Source organism: Sapajus apella, unplaced genomic scaffold (assembly GCF_009761245.1).
Source record: "Sapajus apella isolate SASKATOON/1434 unplaced genomic scaffold, GSC_monkey_1.0 scaffold46, whole genome shotgun sequence".
NCBI lineage: Eukaryota > Metazoa > Chordata > Mammalia > Primates > Cebidae > Sapajus > Sapajus apella.
The window spans coordinates 17,836,204-17,863,039 of NW_022436986.1; the positions used below are offsets into that span (position 1 = coordinate 17,836,204).

Below are 26,836 nucleotides of genomic sequence, written 5' to 3' on the forward strand. Positions count from 1 at the left end.
TTTTAGGCTGCAAAAACAAAAACAAGCAAACAAACAACAAATAACTTGAAAATAGGCTTGTCAAATGATGTAAATTCATCCTTTCCAGGGAAGCAGAAAGTAGACCATCCTGCTTCACTGCTGCTTGCACTCTGCTGGGTTTTGATACATGTATTTATCAATTTTGCATGTGTGTATTTATGCATTTTCCTGCAAAGAGGGTTCATAGAAAATTACAGAACTTTTAAAAAATTAGAATAACACTTAGCATAACATTACTAGCAGTATTTTTTTTTCTTAAACTTCCTAATACTTCCTTGATTTTTAGGTTCTTCAGATGCCTGAAAATAAATAGATGCTAATGGTCCTGATGCTCTAAGAGACCAAAAGCCATTTTACTAGAGTAAGGTAAAGCAACAATACGTTCTAAAATAATATGAGCCCAGAGGACCTCCTTTAATGCAACAATGTCATCAAGTTAGGAAAACAGGAAGCTTATGAGTACTGAGGACATACTGATAATAGAGTCAGAGCAAACTGGCCATAGTTGCCTCTCAATGTCCATTGAGAAAATGACCTGCTTTCTAGATTGTTATGTAAAACCTGAAAAGCTTTTAGAATAGTTTGATCCAGGTGGAAATAGACTTGTTTGGAACGGACTGCTCCTAGGAAATATGCCTATTTCATCCCCAAATGCCTTCCTTGGATCATGCCCTCCCTGGGCCAAGTTGCTGTACTTGAATATAGTATCACTCACTGATATCATATGCCCCACGTATAGAGGAAAAAAACCTTCTAAAACATATTTGCCTGTAGTGGTTTACCCTGAGCTGGGAAGAGAACTAAATAAGTGGTAAGGCTTCACCAGAACCAAATAAGGTAAGGCTAAATAAGTGGTAAGACTTCACCAGAATAGATGAGACAAATTTACATTTGTCATTCACTTATTTAGGTAACATTCCTAAGAATTTTATTTCTGTTTAGTATGCAGCACAGAAATAAAATTATCTGGAATTCCAGTTCAAACAGATTATTTGTTGATTTTCTTAGCAAGTGGTATTTGATTGAATTCCCCTCAATGTTTTTGCTTTGTGCAAAGCACTATGCTAGCTGCTAGGTTTTACAAATAACAAAAACCTTATTCTTACCCTTCAGGGTGGAGGATATATGAATAAATATCCCTATGCTATAACAAAGATATGAAGTATTAGTGGGAGAATGGGAGGAGAGATGATGTATCCTGAGAGAGTACGATTGGGGCAAATTTCTTAAAGGAAGTGGTGTTTGAACTGGGCAGTGAAAGGCAGGTAGAACTTTGAGAGCTAGTGGTAAGGGAATGGGGAATAGTATTCCTGGGGGAAGGCAGACCAGAATGGCATGTTTGTGCAAAGGCTGAGAGGTGACAGTAATGAGGCATATTCAGTAAATGGTGAGTAAAATGATGTTAAAGAAGGAATCACTAAAGGCCACATTGTGGAGGAGGCTATGGAAAGTCTTTGAGCAAGAAATTCAAATCAACAGCAAATTTTTATCAAGAGACTACTATGTATCTGGCATTGTGCTAGGTTCCAGGAATAAAAAAAGAAATGAATAAACATGTTTCCTTGCCAAAGGGCTTACAGTCTAGGAGTGAAATATTCTCAGCTGTATTTTGGAAATGTAATTGGTGTCTATATATGATGGATTGAAGTGGGGAAAGAGTAGAAAAAGGGAGATTAGGTAGGAAGCTACTTTAAAAATTCAAGTGTGAGGTGATGAAGGCCTTCATTTAGGGAAATAGCAAGAGAAGTAGAAAGAGACACTGCAGAGTTAAAAAGAAGATTTAGAGGCCGGGTGCAGTGGCTCACACCTGTCATCCCAGCACTTTGGGAAGCAGAGGTGGGTGGATCACCCAAGGTCAGGAGTTTGAGATCAGCCTGACCAACATGGAGAAACCCTGTCTCTACTAAAAATTCAAAAAAATTAGCCAGGCGCGGTGGTGCATGCTGTAATCCCAGCCATTTGGAAGGCTGAGGCAGGAGAATTGCTTGAACCTGGGGGGTGGAGGTTGTAGTGAGCCAAGATCGTGCCAACAAGAGCGAAACTTTGTCTCAAAAAAAAGATTTAGCTACTAATTAGATTAGAATAGTGATACCATGAACTAAGAGTGGGAGGATGAAAAGTTGTGTTTTGAACATGTAGAGTTTGAGGTACTTGTTGGATATTCATGTGGAGATTCCCAGTAGTCTGCTAGAACACAGGTGCAGACCTTAAGAAATGTCAGGAAAAATTTCAGAATTATACTTCAGAAATGAAAGCAAAATCTGTGGGAATCTCTAAGTTCATAAAGGAAAGAATGTAATGTGATAACGGAACAGTGATGAGCCCTGAACTTGGACAAATGTCTAAATTTCAGAGGACACTGAAAAAAGGGGACCAAGATACTGTTTAGAAATCACCAATATAAGGCCGGGCACGGTGGCTCAAGCCTGTAATCCCAGCACTTTGGGAGGCCGAGGCGGGTGGATCACGAGGTCAAGAGATCGAGACCATCCTGGTCAACATGGTGAAACCCCGTCTCTACTAAAAATACAAAAAATTAGCTGGGCATGGTGGTGCGTGCCTGTAATCCCAGCTACTCAGGAGGCTGAGGCAGGAGAATTGCCTGAACCCAGGAGGCGGAGGTTGTGGTGAGCCGAGATCGCGCCATTGCACTCCAGCCTGGGTAACATGAGTGAAACCCCGCCTCAAAAAAAAAAAAAAAAAAAAAAAAGAAATCACCAATATATTACTCTATACTAGTATATTAACAATATATTATATTACTATTATATGTCATAAGAGTTCCATTTACAGCAGGTAAAGCTTAGTGCATCTTTCATAAGGAACATTTTAAAATTAAGGGATATTTATTTTTATTCATATCCTGCAATGTTTAGAAAACATCTGAGTAGTAAAAAAGATATGAAATATGATTTTAAATTCCTTAAACTAAAGCCTTTTGGAATAGAATAATGGAAAAGAATAATGGTAAGATGCTTATTAAATTGAAAACTACTCTTTAGCTTTTAAACAGTTTTTAACTCATTTGCTTAACATTTTTTCTCATTGGGCACTTGAGTTTAATTTTGGTTTATAAAAGATACTTATGAACAAACACATAGGAAAAGAATACCTTTACATCCAGTTCTTCAGAGTTTAGCCTAAATGACACCAAAGCTGCATAAATCAGTGCTAGGTGATGAAGTGTCTTTTCTGTAAGCGGATACCTATAAATAATTATATTACTATATTTCTATTCATTTGATATCAGATTATTAAAATTTCATTTTATTTTCCACATTTCATAATATTTTTAGAATAACCTAGCTAAGACAATACTAGTGTGGCAAATTTGTGGAGGTTTTTTGCCCACTCTGTATTTTTGAAAAAACATCTCCATCTCTATTCTTTAATAATACTGTAGGCCGGGCGCGGTGGCTCAAGCCTGTAATCCCAGTACTTAGGGAGGCCGAGGCGGGTGGATCACGAGGTCAAGAGATCGAAACCATCCTGGTCAACATGGTGAAACCCCGTCTCTACTAAAAAATACAAAAAATTAGCTGGGCATGGTGGTGCGTGCCTGTAATCCCAGCTACTCAGGAGGCTGAGGCAGGAGAATTGCCTGAACCCAGGAGGCGGAGGTTGCGGTGAGCCGAGATCGTGCCATTGCACTCCAGCCTGGGTAACAAGAGTGAAACTCCGTCTCAAAAAAAAAAAAAAAATAATAATAATACTGTAAAACCTAGGGGATGCTAAGGGTATGTGTGTTGTGGGAGGTGTGGGTTGTGGGAAGAACTTAAATCATCCCTTTACTGACTCCAGGGATGGCTTTATGACCAAAGCCTAGCCAAGTAAAATACTACATACCTCATACCCCTGGTCAAAGTAACAGGTTCTGACATGGACACATGACCAGAACCAGGATACATAGAATCCTTCCCATAGTTTTCTGTGAACTGTTAGAAAAAGCATCCTTTTCTTTTCCTTCTGTGGTTACAAAGCAGGTCAGATGTAAGTGCTGAACTGTGGGTAGATGTGGGTAGATATTTCTACCTTTACCCACTTTATGTACCCTAAGCAACAAAGAGGAAATCACTAGCTTATATTACTAAGAAGTTGAGGGGAAAGCATTGTTGGATCCTGGGACTCAAACAATGCCATCAGGATAATGGCTCTCTTTATTTCTTGGCTCTTCTTTCCTCTGTTTTGGATTCTTTCTCAGATTAGCTCTTTCCATATGAAAGGCTGATAGGAACACTGTGCCTAAACTGTTGACAATATAATTTCTGTTGAACACCTGCTTTGCTTCTTAGAGTCTAGAATTTTGATTAAGTGCCAGGCAGAGGTGCCTACTTGACCAGCCCTTAAAACAACCCTGGGCAATGTGTCTCGAGTGAGCTGGTCTGATAGACAAAATTTTACAAGTGTTATAAGAGTTTGTTGCTGAGAAAGTTAAGCACATCCTGTATGACTCTACTAGGAGAGGCCTCTTAGAAGCTTCCTCCTAGTTCCCTCTAGACTTTGCCCCATGAGCTTTTTTCTTTTGCTGACTTTACATTATAAGCTTTGTAACCTTGCACCATAATAAATCATAGCCATGAATACAGCTATATACTGAGTTCTGTGAGTCCTCCTGGCAAACCATCAAACCTCGATATGGTCTCAGGGACCTCTGACACTCTTACTGCAACAATAATTAATGGCATGAACACTATCATAATTCAAACAATTTCTTCTGTATTTTCAGTTTTCCTCATTTGGTCAGTTGATTAAGATACTTTCTAAATGTTCTAATTCTCTAAAAATATGAATCTGAGATGCCTAGAGGTCTGAAAATAGTTGTATTTTATATTATTGTGAATAAATGATCACTCTACAACGTGAATTTAAAACTATCTCAGAGTATTAGATAATTCATTATTTTCATGAAAATCTGGGTAAAAATAAGTTTGAATCTCCTTTTATTCTCCTTTGTACCTCAACTGTACTACTAGAGCTATAGGGAGACAGTAATATAAAACAACTTTAAAAAATTTCCAAATCAGTTATTTATCCAGAACACTTCCAAGTTCCAGATGAATCTTAAAATACAAGAAAGTTCAAAGCTTAAAATGCTTTACACCCTTTGTTATTCTTCAGAATTAAGGTTTTAGACTGAAATTATTATTTTTCAGTTTTGACAGAAAAGAAAAACCAGACTAAAACACTTGCTAGAGGTTATTTGTTAATAGGAGGAATAAAAACCAAGGTATTTAGACCCTTATATTCTAACTTATACTTATCCCAACCTGATTATAAACATATACAAAAAACTTAGTACAGTAGTTAAACAGAAATCAGACAAATCCAAAATTACAAAATAATAAAATACTTAAAGCAGCAATTCTTAGTGAGATGGCAGGGAGTGGGGCAGGGGGAGGGTGGATTGCATAGAATGTCCAGGGAAACATGTATCATCTCCAAAATTCGAATTTGTTTTCCTACAATCATACCTCCAGCTTGAGAATTCTTGACTTAAAGCAAACTAGAGGGCCGGGCGCGGTGGCTCACGCCTGTAATCCCAGCACTTTGGGAGGCCGAGGCGGGTGGATCACGAGGTCAAGAGATCGAGACCATCCTGGTCAACATGGTGAAACCCCGTCTCTACTAAAAATACAAAAAATTAGCTGGGCATGGTGGCGCGTGCCTGTAATCCCAGCTACTCAGGAGGCTGAGGCAGGAGAATTGCCTGAACCCGGGAGGCGGAGGTTGCGGTGAGCCGAGATCGCGCCATTGCACTCCAGCCTGGGTAACAAGAGTGAAACTCCGTCTCAAAAAAAAAAAAAAAAAAAAGCAAACTAGATAAGCAAGAAGAACATTGCATAGCTATTTTCATTCAAAGAAGAGGACTTATGCTTAAGAAATATGAATATAATTTTGGATGAAATGTTTACCCACTCTGAATTTAATGTTTCTTTGGTATATAAAATTATCCAACAATATCTGTACTGGAATGATAATGCCATCAGCCTCATAATAATATTGTCTGATGCCTTCTCACAATTTAATTCTTCTATATCCTATCAGAAAATAAAGAACATGTAAAAATTCATTAGGTTGAGCAATTATTATAAAATTATTTTATCATATTTCAAGAATCTATGACATATAAGTAAGTTGGAAAGAGGCATGGGTATGGGCTTCCATTTCATGGAAAAATTAAAATCACACAGGAAGTAGTAGGGGAAAAGCTACAGTAGACATAAAACATCTAGTGATAGCTTCAGCAAGGAAGGCTCATGAATCTCCCAAGTTCCTAGATATGAAGAAAGTAGCCTATGGAGTGCCCCTATTTTGGCACTCCATAGACCAGTCCAATTTTGTATTGCCTTTGGAATAACCAAATCCTAGTCCTTTGTGGATGCAAGTCTTTTGTGGACTAGGATCTATCTGGTCATTCCAAAGTCAATAGAAAATATGTTTAAAACCTATGAGATAATGTGCACTGCATGCTTATTCAGGGGAGATGAGAAAGCAGCAGTTAATGGACTTTCTGGGAATCTCTACCTAATGGTATAGAATCTCCTTTTCCTTTAACATAAGTAATTTTTGATAGATTAAGGAATTCAAAAAATGACATTCCTCTAACAAAAAGTTATATAACTGGATTACAACAGTTTTGCCAGCCAGGCACAGTAGCTCATGCCTATAACCCCAGCACTTTAGGAGGCTGAAGTGAGGTAACCCCAGCACTTTAGGAGGCTGAAGTGAGAGGATTACTTGAAGCCAAGAGTTCAAGACCACCTTGGGCAACATAGCGCAACACTGTCCCTACAAAAAAATTAAAAAATTAGCTGGGTATGGTGGAGCATGCCTGTAGTCCCAGCTACTTGGGAGGCTGAGATAGGAGGGTCACTTGAGCCCAGGAGTTTGAGGCTGCAGTGAGCTATGATTGTGTCATTGCACTCCAGGTTAGGCAATGGTGTGAGACCCTATCTCTAAAAACAAACAAACAAACAGTTTTGCCAAACAGAAAAATATTGCTTAAGAACTTTAAATATACGGGACACAGTATCTCTTAAAAATCTCTAATAGAGTTGTGTTTTTCTATCATATAATTCTTATATTATAACATTTGCTTATCAAAACACATATTGGCTATTAATATATTGCAATATTTATATTGTATACTATCAAACCTGGTTTCTGCTCCCACTCCCACCCCAATAAATTAATTTCTTTGCAATTGCCTCTCCAATCAAGCAAACATATCAGAGAGATTCAGCCAAGAATTTATACATCAAAAATTCCTAGCTATACGAATTTTTGAAGAGAAATTCTCTCTCTAAAAACCAGCTTACTTAGAGACAACCCCTATTTACACTGGAAATGCAATGGGTTATTAGAAATTCCATATTACCAATCATCAATTAATATACCCTCTCCTTGTAATAAATAAAGTGACTGGAAATTGCTTTTTTTTTTTTTTTGAGATGGAGTTTCGCTCTTGTTACCCAGGCTGGAGTGCAATGGCGCGATCTCGGCTCACCGCAACCTCCGCCTCCTGGGTTCAGGCGATTCTCCTGCCTCAGCTTCCTGAGTAGCTGGGATTACAGGCACGCACCACCATGCCCAGCTAATTTTTGTATTTTTAGTAGAGACGGGGTTTCACCATGTTGACCAGGATGGTCTCGAGCTCTTGACCTCGTGATCCACCCGCCTCGGCCTCCCAAAGTGCTGGGATTACAGGCGTGAGCCACCGCGCCCGGCCGGAAATTGCTTTTTTAGAGCTTTCAATACTATAATTATTCTATAAATACACTTAAAATGGGTTAATATATAATATTAAAGATTCATTTGCCCTATCTTCTTAAAGTATGTTTAAAAAAAAACTATAAGGCATCAGAGAAATTTGATAATAGTCGTTTTCCACAGTGATGATTTTAGCACTTGTGGCCCATTTGCAAAATTGAGAAGAAATCACTAATAGATTATAGTTAAGCTTCCTATCGGAAGATAAGAATGAATTACATAGCTATATATTTTAATCTATTTTAGTTTGTATTTTTCTACCTAATTTTACCTGCAAAATTATGGCAGTGTGTTCATCAATTGTCACCACTATGTAACGCTCTGAACTTCCAAAGAGTTTCAATGACTCACTGCAGCCTCTCTCTACCAGTGTGATATTATAGCTGTAAAATACAATATTCTTGAGTGAAAAAGTGAAATGCTAATAAAAATTATTTAAGAAAAATTGTAGTGTCCTCCTGCATGTTATTTGGATTTCTGTGCTTCTTCTTTTATATGCCAATTTGTTCTGCTTTACAAAATATGAAGAATGAAAAAAAAGAATAAAAAAAAGAAAAAAAAAGGAAAAAAAGAAAAAAAAGAAAAAAGAAAAAGAAAAAGAAAAAAGAAAAAAAAAAGAAAGAAAAAAATATGAAGAATGAAGTTATGATTTATTCAGTGTATAAAACAAATCAGCTGAGATGTGTGTTGCCTTAGGCATTGTGCTAAATATTACCGCACATAACACTATTACAAATGTTTTAGCCAATTTATTCCAGCTCTTTAATAATTCATGAAATCAAAACATTATGGGACTAAAATATTCTGCATTTATCAGAATTTCCTTTTTTTATTTCTTAAAAATGGCTTACATTTTAACCACTTTTTATTTTATTACTGTATATTGTTATTATTTTTAGAGACAGCTCTGTTGCCCAGGCTGGAGTGCAGTGGTGTTATCATTGCTCACTGCAGCCTTGAATTCCTGGGCTCAATAAAACCTCCCACCATGGCTTCCCAAGTGGCTGATACTACAGGCACATACCATTATGCCTTTAACTACCTTTTATAAGCTCATGGTTTTCTATGAATGCTCCACAGCCTTACTATATAAAACTAAAAGCATGGAACATACATCTGCATTTTAACTAAGGTAACGGCACAATTATCCTTCCTTAATATGCAGCCCAAGGTCCAACATTCCTGTGACAATTTGTGTGTCATGATAAAGTATTTTACAATTTTATAAGGTCCAATGTTAGCATGACCTTAGATCTAAAGACCTAAAACCTTGAGAATTCATTTAGAACTTCATAGTCCTGTTTTCCAGGCAGTAAATTTCCCAAAACAAGAATACTCATTCTCAATATTATCAATGACCCAAAGACATGAACACATAAGTCACAGAAAAAAGCATATAAAATGTTCATATTTTCTGGTAACAAAAGAAATGCAAGTAAAACATGAATTTAAATAATAATTAAACATTATTTTTGTCTGTAAAATTGGTAAATATTACCAAAAAAATATAATATTCAATAATTATGAGGGTGTGGTATAGGGAAAGAAGTATAAATTGATATAAACTCTCTGGAAAACTATTCTTTTGTGATATAATTCCAGGCTTGAATCACAGAAACATGTAGTCACATACACAGCATAATATTTAGCCTATCAGAATATATATATATATACTTTTGTTAAAGTTGTGAAATCAATAACTTACTTGGATTCTAGTAGCTGAAGTATGTCTGGAGTATTAAGAAGTCCTTCAGATGCAAAAAACACATATGGAATCTGAATTTCCACAAGAAAACCTCCAAATCTATCTAGCAATGTGCTTCCTAAATAAGAGAAAATTTATAAATATTTCTCTTTTATTCTCATTTCCCAGCTCTTTCTTTTTTACTAAACATGAGGATAGTAGGAGTAGTATAAAAATAATATTCAGTGTAAAAAATCAGAAACAGAATAAAGACAGGCTTGAAGAAGAGGAAAGTAAAAACCATGCTGTCCTACTTAGAAATAAGTTAATAGAGTTTACTAATACCACCATACACTAAAAACAGAGTTTTGCATATATTTCCAGACTTTTTTCAATTTTTTTTTAGCTTATACTCACACATGTACACTCACTTAAAAAAAGAAAAGAAAAAATAGGGTCACTCTCTACCTGAAATGTTGAAACTTGCTTTATTCACTTAAGTATATATTGGACATGTACTATATAAATATACTGATTTACATAAAGATTTTAAATTATGTGCAATAATCCATAGGGAAAGCATTTAACAGATCAATAAGAAAAGAATAAATACCTCAATAGATTAAAATAGTCAAAAGATATAAACAGGTATTTATTATTCCAATTCCAAAGAAATCATTATGGTGACCATATTTTTAGAATTGAGTTGAAATGTCTCAGAATCTATTTAGACTTCCCACTCATATTTGAGGTGAATAGGAAATGATGGCAAGCACTGAGAGAGATGTACTTTCACATTGAGTCCATCTTATACTCAAAATGTATCAGATTTATGGATCTGAGAATTCACAACCTTAGTCATGTGAGGTGTTACTGACAAATACAAAGAAATAAAGAAATATATGAAGTGGTTTAGACTTTTTTCTAAGTATTCGTAGATAACTTGTGTTGCATATTAAAATTTTCTGAATCAGCATACTATTATGCAATTGTCCCCTAAAAATCAATAAAAAACACTATTGTATATGAGCCATCAGATTAAGATTGGGTATAAATGTAATAAAATTGTGCTATTATAAGTAAAATTTAGAAGTTAGATAAAGGAATGAAAACATATAATTAGTAAAGCTTACTTTACAAATGAGGACTATGAGGTAAAAGACAGTTAAAGGACTGCCACAGATAGTGGTGGGGTTAGAGGTTGAACTCAAGGCCTCTAATGTCACGGCTTATTTTTATCCGTAGATCATAAACAGAAAATAGAAAATTTTCATTCTTATAAAGGAAAACAAAAAAAGAATTTTGGTTTATATTCTTACTTTCTAAAACTGTGTCTGGAAGAATCACTTTAAAGGCCGTGTAAGGAATATTCAACTCTTTGCAGTGTTTAGTCCAACAAGAGTCTTCCACATAATTGTATTCTACCACAAATGAGAAATTATTCCAGGGGAAATCTGCTCCAATATCTTGATTATGTACAACTACACAGGAACTTGTACTAAAGACAAAAGAAAGCCAAGAAAATGGCATTACACTTGTGTTATTATTTGCTTGGACTATTAAAAGATGACTGTTTCGGCTGTTCTATCCTTCTCTAATCTATGCCTCATCTTGGAAAGGCACTTTTCTGTTGATTTTCTGGTGCATTTTCTGTTGATTTGCTCTGCAATTGTGTTAATTTCTTTATATTTTTCTTATTGATGATCATATATTTTTATACCTGAATACAAAAACCTGTAGACTATTTCATATCCTCAAATGGGAGACAGCCTGATTTTACTACCTGAGTACTATCAATAACAGAAATAAGTGAAAAAATCAGTCTCATTTTCTTACAAATATAAGGTCTTAATCTTAGATAATCTACATAATAGGATATTATCTGACAACTTTGAAATGGGATTTGTTTTTCTTAATGGGCTTCATAAATGATTTAACAACAACAAAAAAGATGGACACTTAAATATCATAAATTTAGCTTTCCTATCTCATAAAGTCACATAAATATTTTCAAATCTCATAAAACATACCACCTACTGTAATTAAAATTCTCTATTACTGCTTTTTATCTAGGGCAGTCTAGAAGTTAAAAAGTATCTATGTCCAGTTTTTATGAGCTTCTATTTGACTTACATCTTTTTTTATTTGTATCCCAATATTTGAAAAAAAATTTCTATGTAAAATAAGGCAAAATAAAGAGTTTTACACAATTCAACAGTCGATTTATGATTAGCAGGTCCTCACTGAAAGAATTTCTAAAGGACATACTTTAGGAAGAAGGAGAATCCCAAAGAAAGAAGAGGTAAAAAATAATGCCGAGCAAAAAACTGGTAAAACTATACTCTAAATAGGCACTTTTGTACTAACAATAACAGTATTCTTATTATTATTTGGGGATATTAAAATAAGATTGAATTAAATTTCTGCACACTAATAACATATAATACACAGGACAATGACCAGAACTAAAGAGCCCTATATAAAGCATTTTTTCAGTAAGAGGATAGAGGCATTGATTATTTTCAGATTTTGTTAAATTTTTAAAGTCAAATTCTAGAAAGATTTGCTTTTCCTGTGAAACTGGTATGTTTGTTCTTCATAGATAAAGGAATGAATTTTTACCCCTTTAAAACACCTTCAGATTCCAGAAAATCTTTCCTTTCATTTGAATGAAGGATAGTCAGTGTTAAACCTGTTGGAAAAAAAAATAATTTTTTCAGTGTGTTGTTCAGATACATATTTTTGGTATGTCATATATTTTACTACCATAAACATGAATTAAAAATCTGTGAATAAAGAAACTCCTTAAAATACAATTTGCTAGATTATTTTTCTAAGTTTAGCATATCAGAAAGTTTGAACCATAAGCAGTATTTCTCTTGTGTGTATATGTAGAGGATGGAAATTCTAAATTTATTATATAAAATAATAAAATAGATTAAAAACTTGTATTTTTAATTTTTTTTTTTTTTTGAGATGGAGCTCAATCGATTGCCTACGCTGGAGTGCAGTGGTGCAATCTTGGCTCACGGCAACCTCCGCCTTCTGGGATGAAGGAATTCTCCTGCTTTACTAGGATTACTAAGTAGCTGGGATTACAAGTGCCTGCCACCACATCCATCTAAGTTTTGTATTTTTAGTAGAGACAGGGTTTTAGCACATTGGTTAGGCTGGTCTTGAACTCCTGACCTCAAGTAATACCCCTCGACCTTAGCCTCCCAATGTGCTGCGATTACAGGTGTGAGCCATTGCACCCCACCAAAAACTTAATTTTAAAGTAAGCAAATTAAACACTCACCAATCCTGTGCAGTTAATTTTATTTTGCTAAATATCATGGTAGATTTTATCTTTGTTCTCTAGCCAAAAATTTACATACTAAATAAGAGACTGTATTTCAGTGTAATAGAAATGCCTTTATTCTCTTCCTGCTGAGTATTTAGAAGCAGAAGACTTATTGGGAACTGTTTCTTAGATTCATTCTTGCTTCTTATACTTTAAATTTCTTATTTTACTAATGTTTAAACAAAATATAATAAATTTAAAAATATTCTGTACCCATCCACACAATTTATTTTTGGTAGACATAATTGATTTGAGAATAGCTAATTCTAGTTCAAATTATATATTCTATTAGTGTATTTTTTCAACCATAAAGCTCACAAAGGTGTGATATAATAATAATGAGAGTAATGGTTAATAATTTCATATAACTTTACTTGACAATAGCTCTGGTAGAGATAAGAAGTGAGTACTATTCATTTTTTATAATTCATAAGGTGATTCTTCTTTATAAAAGCTAATCTGGCCGGGCACAGTAGCTCATGCCTGGAATCCCAGCACTTTGGGTGGCTGAGGTGGGTGGATCACCTGAGGTCAGTAGTTCGAGACCAGCCTGGCCAACATGGCAAAACCCCATCTCTACTAAAAAAAAATACAAAATTAGCTGGATATGGTGGTGCAGGCCTCTAATCCCAGCTACTTGGGAGGCTGAGGCAGGAGAATCACTTGAACCTGGGAGGTGGAGGTTGCCGTGAGCTGAGATTGTGCCACTGCACTCCAGCCTGGGCAACAAGAGTGAAACTCCGTTTCAAAAAACAAAACAAACAAACGAAAAACCTAATCTGCTTAAATGATTGTATTAGTTATGATCCCAAAGCAGACTAATTACTTGGTGAGTGCATTACTAGATCTGACAAACATATAGAAAACAGAACTACATTTTTACTTTCTAATACTAGGCCAAAAGAAAAAGGCCTAGCTTCCAGAAACAGGATAATTGCCATCCTGAAAAAGAGTAAAAACATCTTCCAGTTTATAGATTCAAAATTTTTGTGTCAGTAGACCTTGTTGAAATGAAGATAACGAGATCGGCGATTACATAATCCTGAATGCCGAAAGAGACAGGGGTATTCAGCATGAAACCTAGATAAGCGATCCGTCAATAAGGGTGACTATAGTCAATGATAACTTGATTGTACATTTTAAAATAACTTAAAGAGTGCAACTGAGTTGTTTGTAACTCGAAGGATAAATGCTTGAGAGGATGGATACCCCATTCTCCATAATGTGCTTATTTCACATTGCATGCCTGTATCAAAACATCTCATATACCCCATAAATTTATACACCTACTATGTACCCACAAAATCTAAAAAATAAAAATAAAAAAATCTGTCAATATATCTTCAGTAACATCAAAGGAGAAGGTGTCCCACTAAGTAGGTTTAAATATTCTTATCTGTGGAGCAGACATATTTCCTCAGGTTCTTCACAAAAACACTCCTTTGGTTACCCAAGGCCCTTTCTTTTATAGTGCAAACATTGCTCAGCGCTTTCCTGATTTAAAAAAAAATGTTTCCAATTACCCTGATAACAGATAACTGTGGTAGTCTCAGCCCCGTAATTGTTAACTATTGCACCAACATTTCAGCACTAGTAAGGATGTTATGAATTTGGTGGATACAAATTCATCTTCCCAGGATTGGAAAACTAAATGAAATAAGATCCAAGTTTACAAATCTGGACTCTGGATATATGATAACTTCATCAAGAAATAGCACCTTGTAAGGCTCTGCTTGAAAGACTTTTCCATCCTCACATTACTATAATTTAAAATTTTAGTTATCTTTACTTCCTGCACCTATGAGCAGATATATGTTGCTATATTTGTATATTTCAGTTCAATCTTTTTCACTAGTTTCAGTATGTGCTAGGTATATAGAGGGGTACTCATTGGCACATTCATTTGTTCAATAAATTTTTATCGAGTACCTGCTATGTTGTAGGAATTTTCCTGAGCGCCAATATGATCTGAATCCCCCAAAAGCAGACATTTTAGTGAGGAAGATAAGAGGATCATTTATAAGGGTGATAACACCCTTATAGCCTGGGGTGGTAAGTGGTGCCTCAGAAGTATGCACATAATGCCCTGAGAGCACAGAGGAAAAGCATTTAAATCAAGACTTCTTGAACAAATGTTCTAATTAATATTTAAAGAACGTGTAGGAATTATCTTCCTAAAGAAGGAGGAAGAGTATTCTCATAGCTGGAACAGGGGGTAAGTATAAAGGCATAGAATACAGAATATGAAACAGCATGATAAACAGGTTGGTAAGCTCAGAGTAAAGAACTACTTTAGGAGATGAAGATGGCAAAAGATTCAGCTTATAGAGGGAAAAGAAATGGTAGCCAAAGGATGACATAGGTTGATGGTGGTATTTTATTTTATTTTTAAGACTGAAGGGCTTAAACATTAAGGACAAGAGCCATTAGAAAGAAAGGTTGGGCTAGGAAGTAACTGATGGAGCAAAGTGCTTGAGATTGCAGGAGGAGATGGTATCCAAAGCTGCATTATCACAAGTTCCACGGCATAGCCAAGGAACTGAAGATGAATATAATGTTTGTTGTGGAGGCCAGTGAAACTATAAAGCCAGGGTATGGAATGAATAATTCATGTTAGAAACATTAAAGGTACCTAGAGTAATGACAGGACTAGAAATGTAAAGAATACCATGAGTTAGGAACACAACTGTCCACGGATGATGGGAAACGACCAAGTAGTTAGTAGATGATGAGTGGTAGAGAATAGTATGGCAATATGGCACAGCCTTAAAAGGTAGAGGAATAATGCTTTGAAAATGATAATGGAAAGCAAGAAATGGCTTTCTAATCTCTATGAGGTATATATATGTAGAGAAAATGATCAGCTTTTATATGAGAGGAAGCAGTATCATGTGGGGAAAGTTGGGTTTCAGTTAGACAAAGGAGATGAAGAATGAGAAGAGTTTGCATAACATGCAATGGATTCTACAACACAAAGTGGAAAAGGTTGACAGAAGGAGCAGTAGTGGGTAGAAAAGTGTGGTGAGTGAGGAAAACAGATTAGAGAACTGAAAAATTGGGAGTTGAAGAATGATACTAAAACAAGAGAATCCTAAGTTCAAATACTGATTCCCTAAATACCTGTGAGGTTTGGCATGCTACATGATCTTTAGCATGAACTTTAGTTTCTTTATTTGTAAAACTGAGTTAATAAAACCTATTCATAGAGTTACAAGTAGCTAATATTATTTAGCAACCAGTAGGCAATCAATAAAAGGTTTCCGTTATTAGTTATAACAAATACATGTAAACACATTGTAGTATATATATACTGCAAACTTATAGTTCAGACTGATTTAAAAGCTGGTTAGATCCCAATGAGTTACACACTTTCAAAGGGTGAATTTTATGGTATGTTAATTTTATAATTAATTTTAAAAGCTGGTTAGATCAATACATTTTTATAATTTCAAGCATTTGTTATCAAATGAAGCATAATTTAAAACTGCCTACCTTCTATTTTGTTAAGAATTTTAATGAGTAAATGTTTTTCACCATCTGAGTCCATTCTTATTATAATCAGTACCTAGTCAAAAATAAAAATTTTATATATATGTGAATGATTATTCTTTTTCACAGTTTTGATCAGTGACAAAATAACAAACTTTAATTGGTTCTATGAAACTAATGACAATAAGATTACAAAGCAAGTATTTCTGTTGTAAAAGATGTCAGTACTTGAACACGAATATATATATATATTCTGGCAAGAAAAAATATCAGTGAAGAAAATATTTTGGGGTAGGGCATTCTCAGCATTCTTCAAGTATCCCCACATATGTGACTATCAATACATAGGTTGTCTCTGTTGATGTTGAATTCAACCCACACAAGTTTAAATTTGTTGGAGAAAACCAGTGATCTGTTGCTATATTTTACTACTTACCATTACGGTTTTGTGGGACAGAGGTGGGGAGAACAAATCAGTTTCAATTTCAAATTTCCCACTTAGATTAAACTATTTTAATGACTGAAGAAAGTTATTACCCAAGAAACTATAAAATTGAGGTTAAAGATATAGGAGGCACAGAGTGAAAAATGAGAAAAAGGCCACATAAATTTATGTCCAGATTTTTAGTGTAAACCATTCAAAATGCTTTTCTGCTTGATAAGATTTTTAAAAGTATTTTCTGTTAAAACTTCATTAATGCAACCTTGATGTAGGGTGGGCAAATAATTGTGAATGTAATCCAAGGCATAAACTAAATGTTTGCTTTGGTGGAATCATATGAGATTCTGGCTCAGTATTTGAAATAAAATAAAATAAATAAATAAAATAAAAATAAAATCAACAAATCGTTGTAGTTCTATTATATGTTCATGGACTTATGTAAGTATTTAAAATAAATACTGGCTCAGTATTTTAAATAAACAAATCATTGTAGTTCTGTTATTATGAATATGTTCATGGACTTATATAAGTACCAGACAATTGGAGAATTGGAGAACTAATCCATAGGAAAACTATGCATAATAAAAGTTAAAGTTTATTTATTTATTTATTTAGAGACAGGGTCTTGCTCTTTTGTCCAGGCTGGAATGCAGTGGAACGATCATGGCTCACTGTAGCTTCAACCTCCTGGGCTCAAGAGATCCTCCCATCTCAGCCTCTCTAGTAGGTGGAACTACAGATGCACACCCATGCCTGGCTAATTAAAAAAAAATTTTTTTTATAGAGACAAGGTCTTACTATGTTGCCCAACTGGTAAAGTATTTTTAAATTTGAGGCATGAATAATGATGCAAATCATCCTTTCTATGGGTCTGATTCTGTTATCTTATTCAAGGACTAAACCATCAAGGGGCTTAGTAGTATAAACCACTTCATTATTTCAAAGTTAAATGCAAAAAATGTATCTTACATCCAATTCTTTACTTTAACTGATAATTTTACCTGCTTTTTTCCAATACTTAACCTTAACTTGCTGTTGACATTGCATCCAATTTAGTATCTGACATTGCAATTCTTGTATCTTGTAGTTGGTTTCAGGCTTTTTCCCCCTAATAAACTGTACAATCTCCAGCTGTCTCCAAATGTCACCCAAATAGGGGCCTAAAATGCTGTTGTAGATATCTTTTGCCTTTGACAAATATCCTATTAAAGCAAAATTAGAAAAAAATTGCCTAAGTCTTTGTTTTTTAAGAAACTCCATGGTAAAAAGACTGAAAGAAAATAAGTCAGAGACACTTAAAATTTCCTTTAATTGTTTTCTGATTTTGATCAAAAATATTGACTAATAAAAATTAATAAAAAACTTTAAAACTGAATGAAGTTTAAAAATATATACCACATTGCTCTTTTTAAGCTGCATATATATACATTAATATATGCTACATACTCACCGAATATATATTCTATTCTTTCCTGCCTCCTGGCTTGTTGAATGCTATTACACTCTTCCTTAATCCCAGTATCTATATTTACATGCAAGTCTTGTTGAAATGCTACTTAAGTGGAATTTTTTTGGCATTTTATCTATACAACTTTTGTACTTGATATCTGCTTATTTATGTATATCGCTTAGTCTATAAGCTCTTTGGGAGTAGAATGTGGTATTTATATTTATACATATTTAATTCATACAGGTGCTAAAACAGCAGTGCGTAATTCACGCTCACTAAGGGCAGTTTTAAATATAGATTCATCTTGAAGGTTCATATTCAGTACATCTAGAGTGTGTCCTAATTATTTCTATGTCTTAAAAGCTATCCATATGATTCTGCTGCACGGAATTTTGTAAATTACTGCACTAGAGGACCTGGCATCATAACTCATGTAGATCAGGTGTTTAATGAATATTTGAATAACAAATGAAATAATAAATTTTAAAAAATTTAATGTTTATGTTCAAGTTATATATATATGTGCATATTAATTCTATTTTTATATTAAAATTGCTAGACTGATGGGCAACTTAGAGACTGACTTATGTTCTTTATGCCTCCTCATCTTCAGACCTCCCACTGACTCTCTATATTGCCATCAGAATTAACCTTTTGAAAAATAAATGTAATCCAGTAGCATCCCTGAAATTCTTTTGTGTGGCTTAAAGGGTTCTCCGTGAGTTGGCTCTTTCTTATTTCTCCAGGCTTTAGCTCCTGTTACCTTCTACTTGTCCTCTTCAATCTAGCCGTATGGAACTGTTGGCAACATATCCACTGGTCCATTCCTCCGGGCTCTTAATTCTGCCTAGAATACTCTTTTATACTGTATCTACTTGGCAAACTTTTACTTATTTTTTAAAAAACATATTCATCTTAAGGATAATAGTCTCCATCCTTTGTACCACTACCATATATCTCTGTTGTAATACTTGACACATTCCATAATAAATACCGAATTTATTTCCAGGTTAAAACCCAGAAGAGAAACTCTATTATTTGAACCTCAAACTCACTACCTTGCCAAAATGTATGTAATGCTTAGTATAATAGAAAAGAAGTCTACACAATTTCTTGTAAGGTGTATCTTTTTTAGAAAAGTAGGTTATTTCAGATGAAATATTTAATAGAAAGAAAAGGGGAAATAAAATATTCCCAACCCAAAGCTGTGTCCAAGCTGCATGTTAAAAGGACATCTCTAATTGTTACCAGAAGATGTAAGAGAGCAGCATGCTTGAATGTCATTTCTCTTTCATCATTTGTACCTAAGTAAGCAAAAACATATTTTAAAACATAGACAATATATTACAGTTTCAGAATATATATCAGAATCTGCCTACTAATGGGAGCTACCATTTATTATTGAGTGCTTACTATATGCCAGGCTGTATATAAGCTGGCAATTTCACTGAATCCATAACAGTAATCCTATGAGACAAGTTTATTATGATCGAAATTTTATGAATGACGAAATAGTATTAATGAGGTTAAGTAACTGCCCAAGGTCAGTTAGTGAGTAAATGGTAGAGCTGTCGTTCAAACTCAGACAGCTAACCTTAGAATTCATGTCCTTGTTGCTTCCAAAGAATATTCACTTATTTCTGCTCCTATTGGGGAAAAGAGTCAATGATTCCCAGATATGAAACAAGATAAAAATAAATTCATAACTTACCAACTGATTAAAAGTAGAGGATTATAACATGAAGATATACCCTGAAATGGAGGTAGACACCTAGGAATATTCATTCAAAGGTATAACTCAAACAAAGGATAAACTCACAGGGACAGGCTAATTGCCTAACTGTGTTCCATTTAGTTCCAGAGCTCTTTTGGATGATAGGTTGGATTTTTCTGCATATAAATGTGAGACCAAGAAGATGGTATTCTAGACCCCCTACCCCAATTTAACCAGAGAAGCTCTACTTTTTTCTTTTTCATATATTGGGATCTCATGAAATATTTATTTGAACAAAGAATGCTGCTAAAAAGTTTGCAAATTGATGATATATTTAATGAAGATCAAGGCAAATATGTAGTAGGGAATTAAGAGGCAATAGGAAAGCCAATTATGGGTAATATATTCAGCCCCTAGAAGGATCTATTGGAACAAGTCAATGATGACCTGCAAGAGATGAGAACAGGGCAGAGAAAACATATGTGGGGAACTGGAAATGTAAAAAATGCTTGGAAAATGGAGTACAGACTAGGAATCTGACTTCTTTTAATCTAGGTTTACTTAATCGTTCCTCGTAGGCTTAGTTTATCTCAATTCTGGAGCCAAAAAAAGAATATTAAGTATAACAACTATTGACTTGCTCGGGATTAACGCAATGTTGTTCCAACTGGATACCCAAAACCATGTCCCTTTTTAATTATCCATTATACTTCATAAATACTTATGCCCGTATATTTTATAATAATCATCATTCTTCTCAATGATGTTCAAAGCCTTAAGAAGCTCAACCCATATTCAACCAATTTAAAACCTGAGAATTACAGGACCGAAACTATATCCAGAAGACGTAAGTTTTTAGTTTTTGGAAGTCTTGTCTTCTTTCATAAAGGCCAGTTTGCTGACAATTGTTCTTTTCTATCCAGTATAATCATTACCAGAATGCCAGCTCCCCATTGATCTTGATGCTCTTTCTGTGGCTCAGGTATTTCAAGTAGTAAACAATGGATTAACACCTTCCTCTCAGATCAAGTATTCTATCTCAGTAATACTACCGTGACCTCAAGGTTTTGGTGACTAAAATGTTGCTCCCCACAAAGACTGGGCACTCTATTTGGAAGAAGATTAAATTCAACTTTCTTTTCATTTGTAAAAGAGAGTTAACCTTTAAAAAATATATAGGACATCTAAGTTTAATGAATTTAGAAAATAGACTTTAAAAATAAATTAAGTAGGTTCCAGGTAAGATGGAGTAAGCACACTTCACCCTTTGTCTTCCATTGAATACAACGATAAACACAAAATAGAATACACGGAAACTCTAAAAGGTAAATGGTAGCAAGTGGACTGGAGGAGATCAGATTTCAAAAGGCCACCAAACAAGTGCTGAGTTTCCTTTTTTTTTTCACGTCTGATATTTACTAGCCTAGACTAAAGCAGACCAAGGCCCAGAAGTACATACCACCATGTGGACAGAAAGAACTCCAAAAGAAGTCCTCATTTTGTCTATTATAGAAAACTAGATTGATGTTTTTTGCTTTCAGAATTTTCAAAAGCTTACTCATTGTCTTTTCATTTGTATTATTTATGTTAATAAATCTCATGTCACCCCTATCTTTGTTTCCTGTATGTAGCATGTCTTTTTTTTCCTCTGGCTCCTCCTACAGTTCTTTTTTATTATTGGTTTTGAGTAATTTGATTATGTGGACCTTGTTTTAGCATTCTTCGTGTCTCTTGTACTTAGTGTTCATTGAGATTTTTTGCATCTGTGGGTTTGTAGTTTTCATTAGTTTAGAAAGATTTCAGTCATTATTTCTTCAAATAGTTTTTTCCATTTACTCTCTTTTCTCCTCTCTTTTGAGAACGCTAATTACCAGAATGTTAGGCTACTTTAAGTTATTCCACAGCCTACTGATGCTCATTTATTTCTTTATTTTTCATTTTTTCATGCCTTACAGTTTTTGTAGAGTAATAGTTTCTATTGCTATGCTTTCAAGTTAACTAATTTTTTTCTTCTGCAATATTTAATCTGCTGTTAATCCCATCCACTATACCTTTCATCTCATGCATTGTAGTTTAGTCTCCAGAAATTTGATCTAGATCTTTTTAAATGTCTCTAGCTTTTCAAACATACAGAAAACAGTTATAAGAAGTTTCAGTGTCCTTTTCTGGTCATTCTAATGTCTTTGTTCATTCTGGGTTTGTTTTGATTGATTATTCTCATTATGGGTTGTATTTTCCTGCCTCTTTGTATACTTCATGATCTTATTGGATGCCAGACATTGTGACTGTAAACTTGTTGGGCATTCTTGTATTCATATAAATCCTCTTGTGCTTTATGATGGGATGCAGCTATGTTCCTTGGAAATAGTTTGATCCTTGGGGGGTTGCTTTGTGATTTGTTAGGGAGGTTCAGAGCAGCGCTAAGTCTAGGGATAATTATCTCCCACTACTGAGGCAAAATTTTTCTGAGTACTCTGTTTAATCCTATATTAATTATGAGTTGTTCTAGTCTAGCTGGTGGGAACAGCTATTATTCCTGCCCGGTGTGAATGCAGCATACTAGGCCCTCTAGTCCTTTCAGATGGTTTGTTTCTCCAACTCCAAGTAGTTTCCTCAGATATATTCTTTGTTTGTTTGTTTGTTTTTGAGATGGAGTCTCGCTCTGTCGGCCAGGTTGGCATGCAGTGGCATGATCTCGGCTCACTGCAACCTCTGCCTCCCAGGTTCAAGCAATTCTCCTGCCTCAGGCTCCCAAGTAGCTAGGATTACATGTGCATGCCACCACACCAGGCTAATTATTGTATTTTTAGTACAGATGGGGTTTCACCATGTTGGCCAGGCTGGTCTTGAATTCCTGGTCTCAGGTGATCCACCTACATTGGCCTCTCAAAGTGCTAGGATTATAGGCATGAGTCACCACGCCTGGCCACTTCACATATATTCTTTGATCAATCATCTGCTGAATACTCAAGGGACATCCTCTGCACAATTCTATACTTTCTGTGCGAAGCTCTCTGCTCTCTAACATTCTGTTTTGATTATCTGTCTTGGTCTCCCTGGACTCTCACCTGTTTCTTCAACTCAGATTGTCCACCAGGCTCTGCCTCAGGTAACTTTCTCTACACCAAGGCCTGACAATTCTTTCAAGGCAGTTAGTTAGGGTAATAGTAGGGCTCATTTCACTCATTTCCCTTCTCTCAAGAACCACTGTTTTTCATTGCCTGATGTCCAGGGTCTTTAAAAACCGGTTTCATGTATTTTGTCTTTGCCTTTTTGTTGTTGTTTTTCGGTAGGAGGGTAAATCTAGTCCCTGTTACTCCATCTTGGCAGAAAGAAAAAGTCTAGGATTGATTTTATTTGATCTAGTTTTTGACCTCCTTTTTTGGGAGGAGACTGAGTGGTTCAGATACGGACAACAATAAAGTTAATTTTGTTTCTGCAATAGGAATCTGTCAAGTGATACATGTCAATTAGGAGCTTCACTGAGAAGCAATGCCAGGTGATATTTCTTACCTTTTTCTCTACTTAGCTGATCCTTCAATATTGGTTTGGCTGGGTATCATAAGCTGAATTACAGTCATGATATAATCTATGACTAATTTCTGAATCTTCTATATTCAATTTTTACTAATTTGATACAATAATTTCTAAATATATATTTTTAAATAATATGACTTTTATTTGCACTCACCTTGGTAAACAGCATCACTTACTACTTTTTCTTGTTCCTTTAAGAGAAACCTTGTTTGGTCAAAAATAACAGTGGCAAATTTCCAATTAGCAGTAGGGAGAGTACAAAAGGATACAAGGTTTTTTAAGATAGGAGAAGCTGCTGCTTCAAGGAGGCAAAATGCTTGGCACTGGCTATCTGCAAAAATAAAAGCAGTGATGGCAGTGTTTTAATAAAGATGGTATTCTCTTTTTGATAAACCAATTAAATATGTTATTTTGTGGAAATCTGAACTTCTATCTGAATTATTTTCTGAGTTAAAAATCATGAGATTATATAAAAACTTATTTTAAGATATTTATTCTACATAGGCTAATTAAAAAACTCATGGAATTATATAATTTTATGGCTATATTATTTGAGAGGGTTTATTCCATAAATAACTTGACATGGCAAATATAAAGACCCATATAAAGAGAATTACATTTTTTTATTTGCCATTCTCCATTATTAGCATACAATCTTAAGCCAAACAATGAAAAATTATTTCCAGTTTTCTCGAGAATAACATTAACAATTTGCATAATCATCTAGAGACCAAAAGAATGAAAAGATGAGAACCTGGGTCATATTTTCTTATTGATTTTAATAATGAACCTGATGTTCTTAAGCAGGCTGTTCTTTAGGAGTTGAAGAATATTACTCTTTTTTTTTTTTTTCGAGATGGAGTTTCACTCATGTTACCCAGGCTGGAGTGCAATGGCGTGATCTCGGTTCACCGCAACCTCTGCCTCCTGGGTTCAGGCAATCCTCCTGCCTCAGCCTCCTGAGTAGCTGGGATTACAGGCACGCACCACCATGCCCAGCTAATTTTTTGTATTTTTTTTTTTTAGTAGAGACGGGGTTTCACCATGCTGACCAGGATGGTCTCGATCTCTTGACCTCGTGATCCACCCGCCTCGGCCTCCCGAAGTGGTGAGATTACAGGCTTGAGCCACCGCGCCCAGCCAGAATATTCTTCTTTACAGCATAACAAAAAAATCAATACAGGAATCAATAGTAACTTATTTACATCCCTCTGATAGTGGGTAAGAGAACACAGAGAGCATGATTAGCAGTTCATTTTCCAGACTGGGCGGAAGAGTCCAAGGAGGTACAGTTGTTCACAGATTGATATAGGGAAGCAGCAGTAGTTTAAATTAAAGAAGAAATAACACTGAATGGCTTGGGCAGGGCAATGGGGGAGGCAGGGGCAGTGGACTGGGCATTCCAGGTTGGAATATAACTTGAAAGTAGGAATGCAATGAAGAAATATCTGAAACAAGTGAAGAAAATGACATGGAAAATGCAGTATGTCCTAGCTATCTAGGAAAGGGCTTTCAAACTAAGCAAATATGAATGCATTTTAAAAGCATATACCATACCTGACGCTTGAATTTCAGTGACATTATCTGTTCCCCTTTCCTGATTTATTTCCTCTAGGGTTTTATTAATATGAATGATAGGACTTTCTTCTTGAAGAGTCAAAGAACATTCTTCTTTACCTTGAAATTCCAATAAAAAAATAAATTTGTGTTGTTCAAGAGAAACTTAATGTTGTTTTATGTTAATTTTTTTTCTAAAATATGATCACAGTTGTTAATTTTCTTCATTGAAACACATCAGTATTAAAGTGAACAACTATTCAGATCAGTGGACCTAACACTGCTAGGTAGGAAGATGAATGGTAAAAATGGAAAACCCTTTGGTATTAGATCAGTATTTCAAGCTCAGTTCTGACTCAGTTTCCTCATATGTAAAATATGGATACATATATCTGCTTTAAACACCAAGTATAGCTTCTGACACAGAAGGTATGTACCGTTCCCCTTAATTTCTCTGTGACTTTCCACATACCCTTCCTTCTACTACTAATCCTCTCCTCTGCCCCAAACCTTCCCTATTTCCATCTTTTTTTCTTTAACTAGGCCAATTCTTTTTCTTTTCTTTTCTTTTTAAGACAGGTTCTCCCTTTGTTGCCCAGGATGGAGTGCCATTGGTATGGTCAGGGCTCACTGCAGCCTCGACCTCTTGGGTTCAAGCAATCCTCCACCTCAGCCTCCCAAGTAGCTGGGAACACAGGCATGTACCACCATCCTGGGCTAATTTATTTTTAAAATTTATTATTATTAGTTTTTGTAGAGATAGGGTACCCTATGTTGTCCAGGCTGGTCTCAAAATCCTGGGCTCAAGGGATCTCCCTACCCAAAGTGCTGGGATTACAGGCATGAGCTACTATGCCTGACCTAGACCTGTTCTTACTACTGCACCCTGCAGGTCTCAGGCATCTTCTATAAAAAGTCATATGTAACTGCCCACCCGACTTCCAGGCCAGCAAAGGCCTCCCACTTTTGTTTCTTTAGCACTCTGACGATTTCTTTCCTGGTACTTGCCACATTGTATTGAAATGATCTATCTGCATATCTGACCTACTCTATCACACTGTGAGCTTCTCAAGGTCAGCAACAGCATCATATTTATCTCTAATACATAATTTAGTGCCAGGCACAAAGTGCCTAATAAAATATTAGTTTTCTTTCTTTCTTAGGTATTATAGAGGATTTCTTCTTTCCTAGGTATTATAGAGGATTTACATACAAACACAGATACACATAGAAGTCTAGTTATTTTTACTATACAGTAGTATCATTTATCAGTAATATGATTACAAAATAATTCCACATTAACACATTACCATCTCTAAATACATGGTTAAAAATATAATAATGGGCTATATTCTAAACTAGATTAATAATGCTACTTTCAAGTAATACTTTCAATTAACCATAATTCGAATAGATCTGATCAAATAATATTAATTATTAAAATTTTTGAGGGGGCCTAAGAATTTATAATATTACTTGCTTGCCCTTGAATTAACTGTAAAATAAGACGAAAAGTAAAATATACACCAAAATATTACCTCTATTACTATTAAAGGCTAAGTTGGGAAATAGAATTTAGTCTGAGAATCAAATGAGCTTGCTAACTAAACACCAGAATTAGACAGAGTTACCCACCCATTCCTAGGGTATGATGGACTGAGACAGAATACCCCACTGGGTCCAGGGAGGGCAGGGGAGGTCAGGGATACTGCCCAGGACAGTCATGAATAAAAAAACCAAGGAGAACTCTTGAAACTCATTCCCACAGCTTATATCCAATTGATTATTTTGACTTTACAATTCAGATGATTCTTTCCGTCCCCTCTGGA

The 26,836-nt window shown here is 35.1% G+C and overlaps 1 protein-coding gene across 1 annotated transcript in view; it reads right to left on the reverse strand.

The window, feature by feature from the left end:
• Positions 1 to 26,836, reverse strand: part of SHOC1 (shortage in chiasmata 1) — a 66,048-nt gene that overhangs the window by 9,853 nt on the left and 29,359 nt on the right. The window contains exons 10-20 of the mRNA XM_032240345.1: positions 25,008 to 25,127; positions 23,605 to 23,781; positions 19,399 to 19,503; positions 17,773 to 17,951; positions 16,311 to 16,383; positions 12,098 to 12,167; positions 10,795 to 10,973; positions 9,497 to 9,614; positions 8,063 to 8,174; positions 5,938 to 6,059; positions 3,134 to 3,227 (exon numbers count right to left, since the gene is read on the reverse strand). Of these exons, the coding sequence (XP_032096236.1) occupies positions 3,134 to 3,227; positions 5,938 to 6,059; positions 8,063 to 8,174; positions 9,497 to 9,614; positions 10,795 to 10,973; positions 12,098 to 12,167; positions 16,311 to 16,383; positions 17,773 to 17,951; positions 19,399 to 19,503; positions 23,605 to 23,781; positions 25,008 to 25,127 (1,349 nt within the window). The remainder of the gene's footprint in view (positions 1 to 3,133; positions 3,228 to 5,937; positions 6,060 to 8,062; positions 8,175 to 9,496; positions 9,615 to 10,794; positions 10,974 to 12,097; positions 12,168 to 16,310; positions 16,384 to 17,772; positions 17,952 to 19,398; positions 19,504 to 23,604; positions 23,782 to 25,007; positions 25,128 to 26,836) is intronic.